We start from the raw sequence: 15,907 nt of genomic DNA, 5'->3' as shown, positions 1-15,907 counted from the left end.
AATCTTTCATCTATATATATATATAATTACCCGAAATGAATATATAACGTTAATATTCATGTATTTGATAATGCTATCTTTTAGTTCTTGAACATTGCCCTACATATAATATTAATTGGCTCGCATAATTAATTAATAAAGCAAATAAATACTTTTATTATGAATAAGTGTTATTATTTAGTACAAATAATATATTTATTTATTCAACAGATTTAAAGAGAAAACGATGCAGTTGATAACGTCTGCAGCCATAAAGAGAAAACGATAAACAAAAATAAATCGATACATTTAGAAATCACATTCGTATTCTAAATTAAATGTTATCACGATCATTTGCAGACAAGAAACGAAACTATAAGATAGTGTGAAGGGAAACTTACCTTTTAATCTCATAAACTAGAAACACCTGCGTCATATTCAAAAAAATGTTATCCAATGAATAAAAACCAAAACAAAAGAAAACCTATTCAGGAAGGTAGGATTAAAACAATACACAGAACCTATTGAAACAGAATTGAAAGGTAAAATGGCAACACTCGTTCGACACAAACCTTTTTTTTTTTTACTTGTTCTCGACGCACGAAACGTTTTACATCAACAAAAAGAAGAGAAAAAAAAAACGCGTGTTTCTTTTTTCTTCTTCGATTCGTATTGTGTTCCTAGACACAAATCATTTTACAAACGCTCATAATATTCTTTTGCGGGCTGGTGGGCGAACCATTTTAAATCACAATAACGTTAGTTGTAAAAAATAGAAAAGCCGCTTCCGTAAGAGGTAGAAATTCGTCGTAATAAACTTATCGTCAAAAAATATTTATACGTGGCTGTCGTAAAAATTATCTACTTGTGGTCTAGTATTTACTCATAGTACGTTTATCTGCAAAAATAAAAAGAAATTGCTGTAATAAAATTTTCGAATGCAGCTGCACATAAAATAACATTTTCTTAAAGGAGCACATGTAGCGATGAATGTCTGTTGATCATGTGAAAAATTAGATCATTTATTTTATAAATATTCTTAAAAGGGACTTCACTCATTTACTTTCACTCACCAACCCCGAATGATTATCAAACGATAATTTTTTTTTGTCTTACGCTAATCAGTTACTACTCCACTTTTCTATACTATACCCGAAATGAAAAATAAATAAGTTACTGAAAATATTCTAAAATGTTTTATCGTTTTTACATAGATTTAGGATGAAATTTAAACCTTATAATTGTGTTCATTGTACTAGGTTATCATTCAGCGTTTTCCACGAAGTGGTTTTTTTTAATTCTTTTTATTTTTTGTAACTTTTGCCAAGGAATTTATTAAACAGTTGTGCGATCTTAACATCGTTTTAAAATTTTGCATCAATTATTTTAATTGAAACTGTTGACGGAACCCAAAGCTTATAATAAAAATCAATATAACTTGCTCACGGTTTGAAAAAAATTGTAAACTGCTGCAGAATATACTAGTCCCCTCTCTTTCTAGATAAAAATAAATAAATAAAATAAAATATAGTGTGTCTATTGGAAGAACTCCCCTCGCCACAATGTCTAAGGTAGCACAACGCATCCTGCCTTATAACGCTCCGTCTGCTGCTATGGAAAGAAGAAATAGCGCATTTTTATATTTAAACAAACATGTAATGAGTTTTTATTCAGAAGATTTTTTGTGCACTTCCTGTTTGTATTTATTTTAACGCATTGCATTACAATGTTAACCAATTGATACACGAACGTATAAACAGGTGCAAACCGGTTTCATGAGAGTAAAAACAATAAAGCTGTATAGTATCACCTGATAATTAAGATTCTTCATGGAACCTTACAGTGCGTCTAATAATTATGGTTACAAAGTGATTGCGATTGCGGTTTATGGTGCTTGCGATAACTATGTTTACATATAGGTATGGTCACATAAAATAGGGTGTGTGTGGGGGGTTTAGCTGATATGCTTTGGTTTGGGTAGAAAGAGTTATTTCTTCAATTCTCCCCCATTAGAAATAGTTTCACTTAAGGTTGTTTTGACAACCTCAGACACTCAGTCGGGAGGAGTTCTTGTGAAAGTTGGACTATACTGGAACATTAAGAGATAACAGCTAAAGAATGTAAGAACTATTTCAATCAACAGCCTTGAAAATTAAATAATTTATTGGTAATAGCCTTGTCGTCTGACAGTTACTTTGTTAATAGTTCTTCTAAAGAATGTCCGAACAGCTCTGAAAATTAAATTATTTATTGCTAAAACTTCTCATGTGAGAGGGCCTTTGTTAATAGTTCTTCAGAAATTCTTCTATTATATCTAAAAAGTTTTTATATTCTTTGACAAATAAATAGTCACGGTTTTGTCTTCGGGATCTACTAGAGCCAGCTTTCAACTCATCTGGCAAAGGTGGATATCCAGTTTCAGGGGAAAATTTATTCGCTATCCACATGGCTGTGAACTCCAATATCGCCATCACTTGATTGATCTGGTTTTTTGTTTCTTTAAGTGATTCCTGGTACTCGTAGTCGTTCACGCTCTCTATTATCATCTGTTTGGCAACAACATCGTACTTCTTAAGGTGCTCAGATAAAAACCACAAGTCCAGAGTTTGCTGAAATAAAGCAATTATTCTACATTAGTTTCAATTGTTATTTAATAGAAAAGTGTTAAATGACGATATCAAAACTTTATGGATGAAGGACGAAACGATTGTTGAATTGCTGCCAATAACAACCTTTAAATGACACAAGTTATACACTTTTTTACAGTGCTATTGTCGTCTAAGCAAAGATCTGTTTCAAGTTGTCATTCTGTTGTCACTCACTTTGTTGAAAAAAAAGTTATATGTGATGCCACTATTGGCATTACATATTTCCTAGCTTTTAAAATATATTTAATTACTTAAACTTATTATTTTAATCATTCTTAATCGAACTATATTTAAGTTAAATCAATGAGTTAATCTTTATAAAAGCGAACATAAAGTACTTTATTTTTTTCATATCCGATCAACGTAAGGGCTAACTTTTTATTTCAATACTAATGTAGACTCATTAATTCACTGTCGCCCCTAATCGAAAACAAAAATCTATTTATAACTCTTTATTATTAATTTCTTACCACAAATATGTTTCAGTTACATGGTTGTTCTAATTCTCACAGTCTTGTTCGCGATCGCCAAAGTATTTCCAAACCTAATATTGATTATGGGGGGCTTTATTTCGATAATTCGCCAATCTTTCATCCGTACTCCTGTGTCCGTTAGGAACAAATTCATTGACTTTCAAATTTGTGGCGACTGGGGGTGCCCTTTTAGGCCTCCGAGTCCCAAACGTTAAAAATATCGAATTCTCCCACTAACAAAACTTAGAGAATGTTATCGTAATCCCTTTAAGGGATTCCCTTTTTTTATGATTTGTATATTTTAAATATGGCCATTTTGAATATACTAATTCTTACTTAATAAATCAAATTTTTACTAAAATGATTTTATTCCTTTTCCTTGAGACAATACTTCAACCACCACTCTAAAAATTTATAAAGGCGATCACCGCCTGCATATTAAAGGATGAGAATAAAATTTTACAAGAGGAAGGGGGAAAAAAGGTCACGTGTTGTTGCTCGCTCCACATTCAGAGAAACTGATTCACATTTAAATGACACAAGCTCTTTTTTTACAACCTTATTGACATCTAATCAAAGATCATAACAAAAGCGATTTTTTCTTTTCCCATTTCTCTACATTGTTTAGCATTTAATTTTTCGTAAAAATTAAATTTTTCGTAAAAATTAAATGACACGCAATAAAAGAAATCAATTGAGGTAAGGAAAATTTTAAAGGAAAAGGAAAAAAATTATAGTTGAAGAGGTCGTTAGTTTCTACCAACGCCATCTTTGAATCACCACAGTTCACAAATGATTTTTTTTTTCCATTCTTTTTCTTCTGTCAATGTCTAACTTTCGAATTAAAAATTCCACAGTCCCTGGACAAATTATTAGACGCACTATAAAATTTTATGTAAAAATCTTAATTACCTGGTGATACTAGACAGCTTTATTGTTTTTACGCTGATGAAACCGGTTTGCACTTGCTTACGTTAGTGTATCAGTTAGTTAAATTAGGCGATACATAATACAAATTCGACGATTGGATAAATTAGACGATATATTATATGAATATAGAATATTTATTATATCAGGTATTATATTAGGATATTATATTAACTAGACCAAATTATGAGACGCACTATAGTGTTTTAATGATTGCATGTTTCGCACGAATTAATTTATAAGACTTTTACTTTTAATCATACAAGTAATGAGTTTTTATTCGGGAGACTTTTCATATACAGTACAGAATCCGTTATCCGGAAATCAGAAAACCGGAAAACCAAAAAACCGGAACGAAATTCAATTAGNAGACAAAATTGCAGGACAGGAACACTTTAATTGTCCACTAATCTTCAGATTTCCTGCTATGTTTTAAAAAACTTTATTTGTGAAAATCTTTAGCGTGGCGGACAGCTGGCCGCCTCAGGCGGCTAGTAAACAATAAAGCTCTTTTTAGTATCACGTGATAGTTAAGATTTTACATCGAATCTTATAGTGCGTCTAATAATCTAGGCAGGGACTGTATAAATATATATATATTTATATGTATATGCGTGTATGTGGGTGTGAATGACTATAAAATATTAAAATACTCACAGAATCTGCTCGAACTTTCAGGAATTCTAAAGATTGCGATTCATAAGATTCTAGCGGCAAATGATAAAGCTTCTTCAGCTAAAAGAAGACATAATTGAATATATTAGTAAAACACAATATAACAATATGCTAGTTTTAACCCTAAAATTCCTCCAACTAGGTCGCTTAAACATATTGTCTCTCTATGTCTTGTTTGTAAGTTTCGTGAACATGTATAATCATGCTATTTTCATGTCGAACATTTTTATTTGAACTTAATTCTACTGATTTTTATTATTGTAATCATGCATTATACTGTTATTGTACCTGGAAAAAAAAGATAACCTGAATAACTTTTGATTTTATGATCAGATTTTCTTTTACTATGAATCCGTCTTAATGATTCGAATAATAAATGGGCTAATTAGTTAGTTCTACCTCGGAATTATTTACGAAATCGGACACAAAAATGAATTTTTAAAAAAATAAGCATACTTTCATTCAATTATTAGTATATTGGTCGATATTTTACTCTTGCTTAACTTTCTCTTAATAAATATACTCCCCATTTATTTATTTTTTGCCCTTTGGCAACTTTCCATTGAATTACTTTTTCGACGAAATTTTCACCCAAGTAAAAATGTCTCCTAATAAATGTACATTCTCTTAATCGACGTTCCTTTTTTTGATTCTCATTTCTCTGCGGTTGTTTCACCCTCATGTGACTTTCTTTTAATAGACATTCGTTCAATTAATAAGGATATGAAAATCAATCCGACGACAAACATCCATTGAGACAGTTTTTCCATGATTTGAAATGTTGTCGCGTTTAACGAGTCAATCCAGAAAGAAAAAGCATTTGACCTGTAGCGACTAGTATCAACCACCATCAACAGATGGCGATACCAAAGGAATGACGTCAAACCCCTTGGTATCGCCATCTGTTGATGGTGGTTGATACTAGTCGCTACAGACCCATGGCTAACCAGTGATCGTCATAAGGCGATCACACCTTTTTTGTTGATTTTTTTTAAATAAACTAATTTTTTATGTCCTACTTTTTTGTGTAGAGCTGTAGAAATAAATAATATAGATTTAAATCGCTCACCGCACAACCTATGTTACAGTGAACAACTGAAATCAAGACAATGCGGACTTTCACAAGTGAATGTCAACAATCATAGAGTCGCTTTGGTGAATGTCCGAAATATTTGTTATGCCCGATTTGATATTAATTTATTATAACTTCTTGCTTAAAATTAAACAATAATTTTTTTTTCAAATTAACATTCATTACTTTTTTTATTGAAGAAAAAAGGAAATGAAATGTAAAATCCTGATAAGGTTATCAGTGGCCTTCTTATTTATCTAATATAAAATGTATGGTTAGAGACATTTTAATGACATTCCATCAAAAAAACTCTTTTTTAGTTGTTTTCAGATACGACATTTCCGTGACATTGTTTTATCGCTTCAGATAACAGTGACTCGTGCAATAACCTTGATCGAAAATTTTCCATGACAGGGGTTGCACACTATTATGGAAACTCTTATACGATATTTATTTTTTCATATTTCTGAAGAAACACACGGAGATTTATTTTTGAACTAGAGAAATATTCAGATCGTTTGATTTCTCATACATTTCTGTGTAAGGTTTAAAGTTTTCAGAGGTTAAAGGAAACAACAACAGACGAACGAAAAATAGTGCTTTGGAAGACCCTTGAAAAATTCAATAGCAATCTTATAGCCTGTATCAACGACTCTTATTATATGCTATAACTGTACAAAATTTCGTGAACTTAATTTAAATATTGAAAGTGCAATATCTGATGTTTTAAGTATTCGATCTAATTAAGGTTTGAAGTAATGTACAGTTGCCTATTTAAGGCACAATATCTAATGTAATAAGGTGTTCGAAAATATCTTATCATTTCCATATTTTTGCACTACGTTTCTTAAATAACAGAACTCCTCCAGAACTCTTCTTATTCCTTACATCAGTCTCCCCATTTAAAACCCATCAACTTGCGTTTAAAGTGTTCGAAAATCTTATTATTTTCACATTGCGATCCGTTTCTTAACAAAAATAACAAAAATGGAATTCGCGTTCGTTCCGACAGTTGCCAATTTAAGGAGCAATACTTTATGGTTGAAGTCTTCAAAAATCTTATTATGCTTAAATTGTTTGCAGTTCGTTTCTTAAACATAACACTAAAATATATTTAAATTTCCGACAGTTGCATATATAATTGGGGCGCAATGTGTGTTTAAATGATTTTTATGTATTTAAAGCAATAGTTAATCTTTAAAAACAAAACAAATCAAGTATGACGAGCTGAGAGGATAAAGGTTCTAAGTGAGGTAATTAGATATAAATTAGCTTTGAAAAATAAACCGTTGCCATTAAGAAATAAAGATGATGACAACCTTTTCATTTTTGTCCACAAGTTATCAATTACCGAAATCTATAAATCCATAACGTTCATTTGAATTTTATGAGTCGCCAAATGCAATTGGAACCTTCTTGTATTCCAAAAGTACTCGAAGACTGTCATTTATTACTTTCACGCAAGAAATGTACCCGATGAAACTTTATTTATTTATTTATTTTTTAGTAATGTTGCTTAGAATCTTCATCGGCAAAGTTCTTAAATTTTTAATAAAATGCAAAAAAAAAAGGCTGAAACCTGCAAAATAAGACCATCGTTCAGTTGATTTTTGGCCACTTTAACGGTTTTCAAACATCGCCTCAGGGCTTCTTCTTTATCTGCTTCACTACTTGATTGTCGTTTCACTTTTACATTCTCTTTCACTTTTTTCTGCGTAGAAAAAAAAACATTTCACATTTGTAATCTCACGAATCATTGAACATGTACAGTGCACAAAATAAAAAAACGACCACCCTTAATACCTTTTGATCTAATAATCGGATCTTCACGTTCTAGGACTCAATGTCAAAAGTTCGAACAGGAGACTTCAAATATGCTAATTTATTAGCGCGGACCAGTGGCGTAGTTTTATGTATGTTTGGGGGGAATTCCTACGCCCCCCTTAACTGAAGGCCTCCACACCGTTTCTTATGGGTAGATCGATCAGAAGACTATTAATTAAAACCAGTTAACGAAGGAGCCATTTAATAGAAAATACAGCAAAAATTAAAAAAGTGATTGCAAATGTCTAAAAATGTGCTTAATTTAAGAATAAGATTGGTTTGTATTATTTACTTGTCAACCACCACAGATTTATTTCTCAAATGTATTTCTCTAATTACTTTTAAAATATAATTTGGGTTCGTGCGCACAACTGGATCAATTTTCAAATAGTGTGCGCTGACTACTTTTAAAAAACCGTGTGGAGGCTTTCTTATGTAAGAGGTGATAGCTTCCTTCTGATATATATATATTGTTAGTAAGTTTCGTGAACATGTATAATCATGCTATTTTCATGTCGAACATTTTTATTTGAACTTAATTCTACTGATTTTTATTATTGTAATCNTATATATATAATGCAAAATATGAGTAAAATCGGTCGAATAGTTTCTGAGAAATCGAATTTTGAAAAAGTTGCATTTTTGAAATTCAATTTCTCAGGGACTGTTCGACCGATTTGGCTCAAATTTTGTATTTTGCCATGTAAAAAGAATTCTTTAATATTAAGTAAAAAACTGAACACCTTACAAATCAAACTTTTTTCAACTATTATAAAATAAACTAATAAAAAGTAGAAAATACTCACTAAAAGTTGCTTTTGCATTTAATTATCTTTAGCTAAATAAATTTTATAATTGTACGCAAAAAAATTTTTAATTAACTTGAAATTTTTTCGAGATAGGGTGAAATGCGCAAAAAAGTAAAATTAACATTAAGGGGTTCAAACTTCGGACCGCACTCCTGACCAAACTATTGGGGCCCTATTTCCCAGATTGCGACTATCCCCTACACTTTGGGGGTCAGAGATCCGTCGAAAAAAAAGGTATGTTTATTGAAGGAAGGTACGTTTTAGTGATTAATTTTGTAACTTAAAATATCGTCTGCACTAATGAATTAACATATTTGAAGTCACACCTTTTAAGATAAAGTTCTAGAACGTGAAGATTCGATCATTAGAACAAAAGTTATTCAGGGTGGTTCAAGTTTTTATTTTGCGCACTGTACGCAAGCTCAGGTGTATGAAATTTTTATAAAATTTTGGAGCAAGATAAGATATTTATTTATTTAAAAATTAGATTTTTAAATTTTCGGAATAAATTGAGAGATTTCGTTCAAGCATTAAATTTTAACATTTAAAATTTCACTAACGAGCAATGTTTTGTAATAAACCTTACAGTACAATATTTCTCCCTTAATTAAATAACGAAAATTTGACTATAGGTATTAGAAATTATTTTGCATGGTTACGAACAAGTTTTAAAATTGTGTGTAAAAACTTTCTGATTTGTATAATTAATTTCAGATAGATGGAGAAAAGCGCTTGAAGTAAAATATAAAAAAAAACTAATTTTTCGCACACTCTATATTTACATTCATTTGATTACACTATTCAAAATATTATGTAGTGCGAAAATCGCAGCTAACACTCTAATTTAATACTCAAAATTTAAGAACAATTGAAAATAAATACTCAAAAAAAATCCGTTTTAGTTTCATAATTTAATTCATAGTTAGCAATATTTAATTAGCATTATTAAGTGCAACGAAAACGGTATAGAAAAATTTAGATAATTTTTACTAAAGGAAAACTGAAATAAAAAAATCTAGTCTTTTTTTATTGTTTAAAGAAACAGAGCAAAATTGAAACTTAATTACTAAAAAAAAAAGCCAAGTTTCATTATTAGATATTTTAAATTTTTCATTCCAACTCTTTCATTAGTAATGTTGTTTCTTGTTGAAACTTCAGTTTGAGACCCAAATTGTGCACATTTTTTATTTCACATTGATGATGACAATGATTCTAAAAATATAGGGTGTCCCGAAAATGTTGCTACAAACTTCTAAGGAAAATAATATGACGCATCATAAGTATTAAGAATTACTCAGGAAATCATGAACGAAAATGTAACCTTACGGTGCTAGGGGCGCTTTCCTATTATGGACATGTTGTTCGTGTGCCTTTAAATTTGGCAGCTTAATATTTCTAAAATATTTTAATTTCATGTTAATTTTGTGTTACTATTATTCTTATTTTTATTTGTAACCGTCGTTGAACAGCCAACCTAATTTTTACGTTTACGACTACTAATATTCAACTCCGTAGCCTTGTTCTTTTGAACCCATCCCAGAAGACAAGGGAACTCCTGAATCAAACACCGGGATAAATTTGCCTTCGTGGAGGATTTTTAGAGGCATTTAACCACGAAAACCTCCCTCTTCAGCCAGATGGCAAGGGGACTCTAACCCATGATACGTCTGTCACTGAGGATATTTTACGTCAGCACTGTGGTCGGAGCAAGTCGGGTGCGGAATTCATATCGATCAGCCGTCGCTGAGATTCGAACCCGGTTCACCTCATTGGAAGGTGAACGCTCTATCCCCTGATCCATCACGGCTCTATGTTACAATTATTTATTGTCAAGAATTGATTGAGTCATGGAAATGCTGTTTTACAATAATTTAATGATTAAAAGAGGTCGTCCAGTTATTCGTCAGATCATTAAATTACGTTAAAACAGCAACTAGTGTGCCTATTTGAAAGCAGTTTTTTAACAATAATTAATAGAAAACAAGAAAAAGATAATTTAGAGAGGCAAAAGAATCTGATGTTTGAAGGCAAGCAAACAACATGTCAATAATAGGAAAGCGCCACTAGAAGCGTAAGATGACATTTCCGTTTATGGTTTCCAAGGTAATTCCTAATATTTATGGTGTGTCCTACTTTCTCTAGACGTTTGTGGCAACATTTGCGGGACACCCTGTATTTTCAGAATCATTGTCGAATATGAAATAAAAAAGCTATAGACAACTGGGGTCTCAAACTGAAGTTTCAACGCGAAACAACATTACTAATGAGGAAGAAATTAAAAGAAGTTAAAATGTCAAATGATGAAACTTGGCTTTCTTTCTAGCAATCAAGTTTCAACTTTCTTCCATTTCTTTAAGCAATCAAAAAAGTCTAGATTTTTTTAATTCTGCCTCCCTTTAGTAGGAATTCTCTATATTTTTTTTAATGCCGTTTTTGCTATTTTCGCTTAAGTATTAACTTATGGCACAGATTTATATACAGATTTCTTTCATTTCATTTAAAAATATATATAAGGATGATTATTGTAGATTAATTTCATACTTCAAAATAAAAACTATAATTACGAAACACCCGTTAAACTATGCAGCAGGAAGAAAGAAAAATATCTGATATCAACCTTTTACCTCTCGTGTGCAGTGCAGTGCAATAGTGAGCAAAAAGAAAGAAAATAAAAATAAAAAACCAAACCGATTTTCATGTACTAAGGTTCTATAGATATGCACTTAATATGCGAATTAAACATTGCTAACTATGAATTAAATTATGAAACTAAAAAGGACTTTTTTTTATGTATTTATTTTCAATCGTTTTTAAATTCTGAGTATTAAATTACATTTCGATTTTTAAACTGCGTAATATTTTAAATAGTGTAATCAAATGAATGTAAATAGAGAGTGTTCAAAAAATCCGAATTTCTAGCGGTAGTGAGCAAATAGAAAAAAACAAATAAGAAAAAGCCAAACAGATTTTTATGTACTAAGGTTCGATAGATATGAATAATATATAAGAATATANAGCAGATGAGGCAACCACAAGCACTTCCACTGGTTCAAGAGGGGAAAATGTACAATATTACCGTGATTACAGAGCACGGAAGCGAGCGGAGCAGGAAAAAGAGTCGTTGAATCCTTCTACGACTGCTGATTCTTCTACAATTAACGTCGCAGGCTGCGAAGTTTAACTTCTTCTGCGCGGAGGGACTCCACGCACTATTTTTTTTAATTCTGACTCGCTTTCGTAGGAATTCTCTATATTTTTTTATGCCGTTTTTGCTATTTTCGCTTAAGTCTTAACTTATGGCAATTATAAACAGATTTCTTTCATTTCAATAAAAAAATATATAAGGATGATTATTGTAGATTAATTTTATACTTCAAAATAAAACTATAATTTCGAAACACCCATTAAACTTTGCAGCAGGATGAAAGAAAAATATCTGATGTCAACCTCTTGTGTGCAGTGCAATAGTCAGCAAAAAGAAAGAAAATAAGAAAAAGAACCAAACAGATTTTCATGTACTAAGGTTCGATAGATATGCACTTAATATGCGAATTAAACATTACTAACTATGAATTAAATTATGAAACTAAAAAGGACTTTTTTTGTGTATTTATTTTCAATCGTTTTTAAATTCTGAATATTAAATTACAGTGCGATTTTTAAACTGCGTAATATTTTAAATAGTGTAATCAAATGAATGTAAGTAGAGAGTGTTCAAAAAATTCGAATTTCTAGCGGTAGTGAGCAAATAGAAAGAAAAAAAATAAGAAAAAGCCAAACAGATTTTTATGAACTAAGGTTGCATAGATATGAATAATATATACGAATATAAAATAAGAACAATAATTTGTGCAGAGAAGTTTGTCGCAATATTTACGGGACACCCTTTATATATTAATCAATAACCCCTGTGTGACATATTGCATACCTTCATAACAGGAAGTTTCTTCCTCGCATCTTCAACAGTTTCTCTCTTTCGCTTCTCATCTTTTGAACGGATGCTACGCACCAATTTAACGGCAGGCCTTAATCTCTCCTGTTGGAGAAAAAAAAAATGGGAAGGTTTTTAGGAAAAATATTTACATATTTTTGTTGAAACACACTGAACACGTAAATGATAATATGAATAATGATTTGAGTGCTACAGTCTTCTAAATAAATAAACGTTTACTTTTCTTAATGATTTGTTATTAGTATTATTGTGCAGTAATGAACGCGTAGTTCACCACGATAGAGCAAAAAAAAAAATCGAAATTGTTTTATAAAAATTTTTAAAATTAAAATGCGTCATTTTTGAGTGAGACTGCCTTATTTTTTTTTAATAAAATTGAAGATAATTTGTATTTCAACAACAATAAATAGTTTTTTTTTGTATTAAAACTAATCAAAACACTTGTATATAATTTCAGAAATATCTTTAGATGTAGCGAAATGCCATAACATTTTGACTACAATCTTTTAATTACTGACTACAAACAATTTCCTATTTTTTAAGAGACTATTTTTTTTAAATCAAAAATTATCGAATTATCGCCAATTAAAGCGATACACACTGGGAAACATCTTAGTACAGTTCACGATGCCTCAGTATCGTTTTTGGTCTGTTTTCGTACTAATAATTCGAAATAAAATTTGGTACCAGTTTGTTCCAAGTTTAGGTTGCTAAGACTTTATTCAATGAATTTAAGCCTAAATATATGTATGTTAATTTTATCTTCTCAAACAAAATTTTTTCAATGAAAAACATTAAAAATAGTCTGTGAAAACAAGCAAATGATACTCAAAAAAATCGTTAAAATCTTCCTTTATAAAAGAATTAGAACCAAATAGACTCCTAAAGATTGTGTGAGTCATGTGTGTGTTTGTGTGTGCCCGCACAAACACACTAATAGCATAAAGATTGAGTAAAGAAACAAAAAGGAGAAATGTATTAGCGCTCATTTACTCAAATTCAATAATGTGTCACTTAGCCGGTTCTTCCACTAAGCTCTTCATATGTTACCGTGAAGGACCAAAATCAAGAGAATGTCGTCTTTCACCGGCGAATGTCAGCAATCACATAGTTGCTTCGGCGAATGTCCGAAATATTCACTTATCCGTTGATATTATTATATTTATTTGATGTTTTAATATCTGCTTAGGATAGATTAGGAGAAACATGAGTGTTCGAAGCACAGGTTAAATGCATACTGAGCACTTAAAAAGACATTGACGTAAGACATACCGGGTATACTAAGTTTTAAACACCCTACCAAATAAGCCAAATTTTTTAAACCAATTACTGCACGATTACGTGAAATGCTTTCAGATTATTTCACGCTGAGCTAAATTAACACGAAGCAAACGGTACAAACGTCAAAAAAATATCAATAAATAAACGTTAAATACAATAATAACATTATAAAATATTAAATAAATGAAAACAACGAATAATATCTGGACAAACAGTAAAGCAAACTTACCGCCATTTCGGTGGATGAAATAAAATTATATAATCTGCACTTGTAGTTAAGAAACAGTTAGCAAAGAATATTAGCGGTTAGAAATTGTCAAAGGTGAAATATAACTGTAGCGTTGAAACGACTCGACTATGGATGGACTGAATGCAACCAATAACAAGCTTCCTAAAACCGGAAGAAATGTAGAAAACTTCCGGTGTATCCCTCCGCTTATGTTATGCTAAAGAGGCGATGCGTGAACAGGCTTAATATTCTTGGAAGTTTATTTTATTGAAATTTGTGATTAACTCTACGCGTAATTTTGCCATTCATAGGAGTTTTTCATAATTTATGAATTGAAACAGGTCGGGAGACTGAAACAAATTAAACAAAATAGATATCGCAGCATAAATAAAGTGTAAGGTTAGCCATGTTTTGAATGTTATCCCTTATTTGGCTATATTTGTGTAAAATAGCATCGTTTGTTATGTTTCGGGGAGCATCATAGCAATCTTGCGGAGTCTTCCAAATTCATCTGTTGTTTGTTTCGTTGAAAGTTAGATTGAAATAACATGTTATAGTGTAAACATTACAAGTATAATAATATTGGATGGTGCATTTTTTTCAAGCTTTTGTGTAAAAATCAGACGGAAATAGTAACGCCATAGTCTTTCGACGAATTTTAACCCCTGGAACCATCTGCGCATAGCTTTACAAGGTCAACCATACATATCTAACAAATGTTCAAATGTTAGCAAATGTTCTTATACCCGAGATGTAATGTTCTTTTAGGTAAGAACCCACTACCGTTCTCCTACACTGATGTTGTTGACAGGATAATGTTAATAATAATCGAATAAGCCTGTTCAAATGAAATATTTGGTTCAAAAAAATAAAAAAATACTGAATAACGAAAAAATAATTATTTTTTGCTTAATTTTTATCTGTAAATCAGTAACATTTAAAAAAAAACGAAAAAATACTATTGTGTTTTTTTTTTGTTTTTTTTCAATGACTAACATCTCTGACTCTAACATTTCTTTTAAACCTGACTATCATACTTTGCATAAAGAACATTTGCCATCGCATGTAATGCAAATTGTAAATAAGGTATTATATGCAGGGCAATGCCTCACACATCCCTGCCGGTTTATTATACCATATATTATTAAGAATACATGGAACCTGCACCACAAAACTATCATCCTCAACTACTAGTAAATCATACAAATGAAAAGCTGAAAAAAATCATATTTCACATTTTTTCGGTAGCATATATATTTTTTAATGTTCCTTGAGGAAAATAATAAACATTAAAAATAAAATTAAACCGAAGAATAATAAATTATTTAAAAAGAACTTACTTGCTTAATATGAGAACTCAGGACATCTAATTTTGCAACGGCGACAGCAGCCATGTTTTACCTTAGATACGGTGGGGGGGAAAAATATGGAATAAATGCGAATTTAGAAACTATTCTGCAATACTTATAAGCTTTTAGTAGTCGCTTATCTGAATAGATCAAGAAATTCTAGAGATAACATACACGATTTTTTTTTCTCCAAATAGACTATTTTTAGAATTTTGGACGTAATTCTGAATTTAAAGAATAAAAAAAGTGGGCGTTATTTGAGGTAATAACCGGATATGTTCATCAAAAGTCTTGAAGATGCAATATCAAACATAAAGAGTTAGAAGACGGATTCATCCAAAAGAAGAAGACGGATACAGAAGTAAATAGTGATTGGAACGGAGCAAAGAAACGGAGAATGATGTCGATTTTATAAAGTTTTCATCCAAACAACAAGAAGATAATTCAGTGATAACACCTATTGTCATTTCCAATAGCCTCTTTTTATTCCAGGAAGTGAAAAAAAAAGAATAAGTTTTTTATCGAAGGAATAAAAAAAAAGCACATGTATAAATTAAAATAATAGTTACATTAAGAGATTAGATATTAGCTAATGTGAAAGAGTCGTGACTCAAACGCGTAAAATAAGTAATTTTCGTTAAATAATAATAAAATATCTTTTCTAAGATAAAAACAAATGCATTAAGACT

General features: G+C 30.8%; 2 protein-coding genes across 7 annotated transcripts in view; both read right to left on the bottom strand.

The window, feature by feature from the left end:
- LOC107449588 (uncharacterized) overlaps positions 1-848 on the bottom strand; it is a 15,973-nt gene extending 15,125 nt beyond the window's left edge. The window contains exon 1 of one of the 6 annotated variants that reach the window (XM_043047699.2): positions 381-848. The gene's annotated coding sequence lies outside the window, so the exon portion shown is untranslated. The remainder of the gene's footprint in view (positions 1-380) is intronic. The other 5 variants (XM_043047702.2, XM_016065166.3, XM_071186001.1 and 2 more) reach the window with 5 other exon arrangements.
- Positions 849-2,124: 1,276 nt separating this feature from the next.
- On the bottom strand, positions 2,125-15,647 carry LOC107449589 (uncharacterized). Its single transcript, XM_016065168.4, has 5 exons — positions 15,210-15,647; positions 12,336-12,443; positions 7,354-7,485; positions 4,685-4,762; positions 2,125-2,588 (listed from the first exon to the last, which is right to left on the bottom strand). Exons 1-5 carry the CDS (start codon positions 15,261-15,263, stop codon positions 2,262-2,264), a joined length of 699 nt encoding a protein of 232 aa, XP_015920654.1. The 5' UTR covers positions 15,264-15,647; the 3' UTR covers positions 2,125-2,261.
- Positions 15,648-15,907: the final 260 nt, after the last annotated feature.

The sequence above is a fragment of the Parasteatoda tepidariorum genome, chromosome 9 (genome assembly GCF_043381705.1).
Source record: "Parasteatoda tepidariorum isolate YZ-2023 chromosome 9, CAS_Ptep_4.0, whole genome shotgun sequence".
NCBI lineage: Eukaryota > Metazoa > Arthropoda > Arachnida > Araneae > Theridiidae > Parasteatoda > Parasteatoda tepidariorum.
The sequence above is the reverse complement of the archived record's forward strand: the minus strand, read 5'-3'. Positions and strand labels throughout refer to the sequence as shown.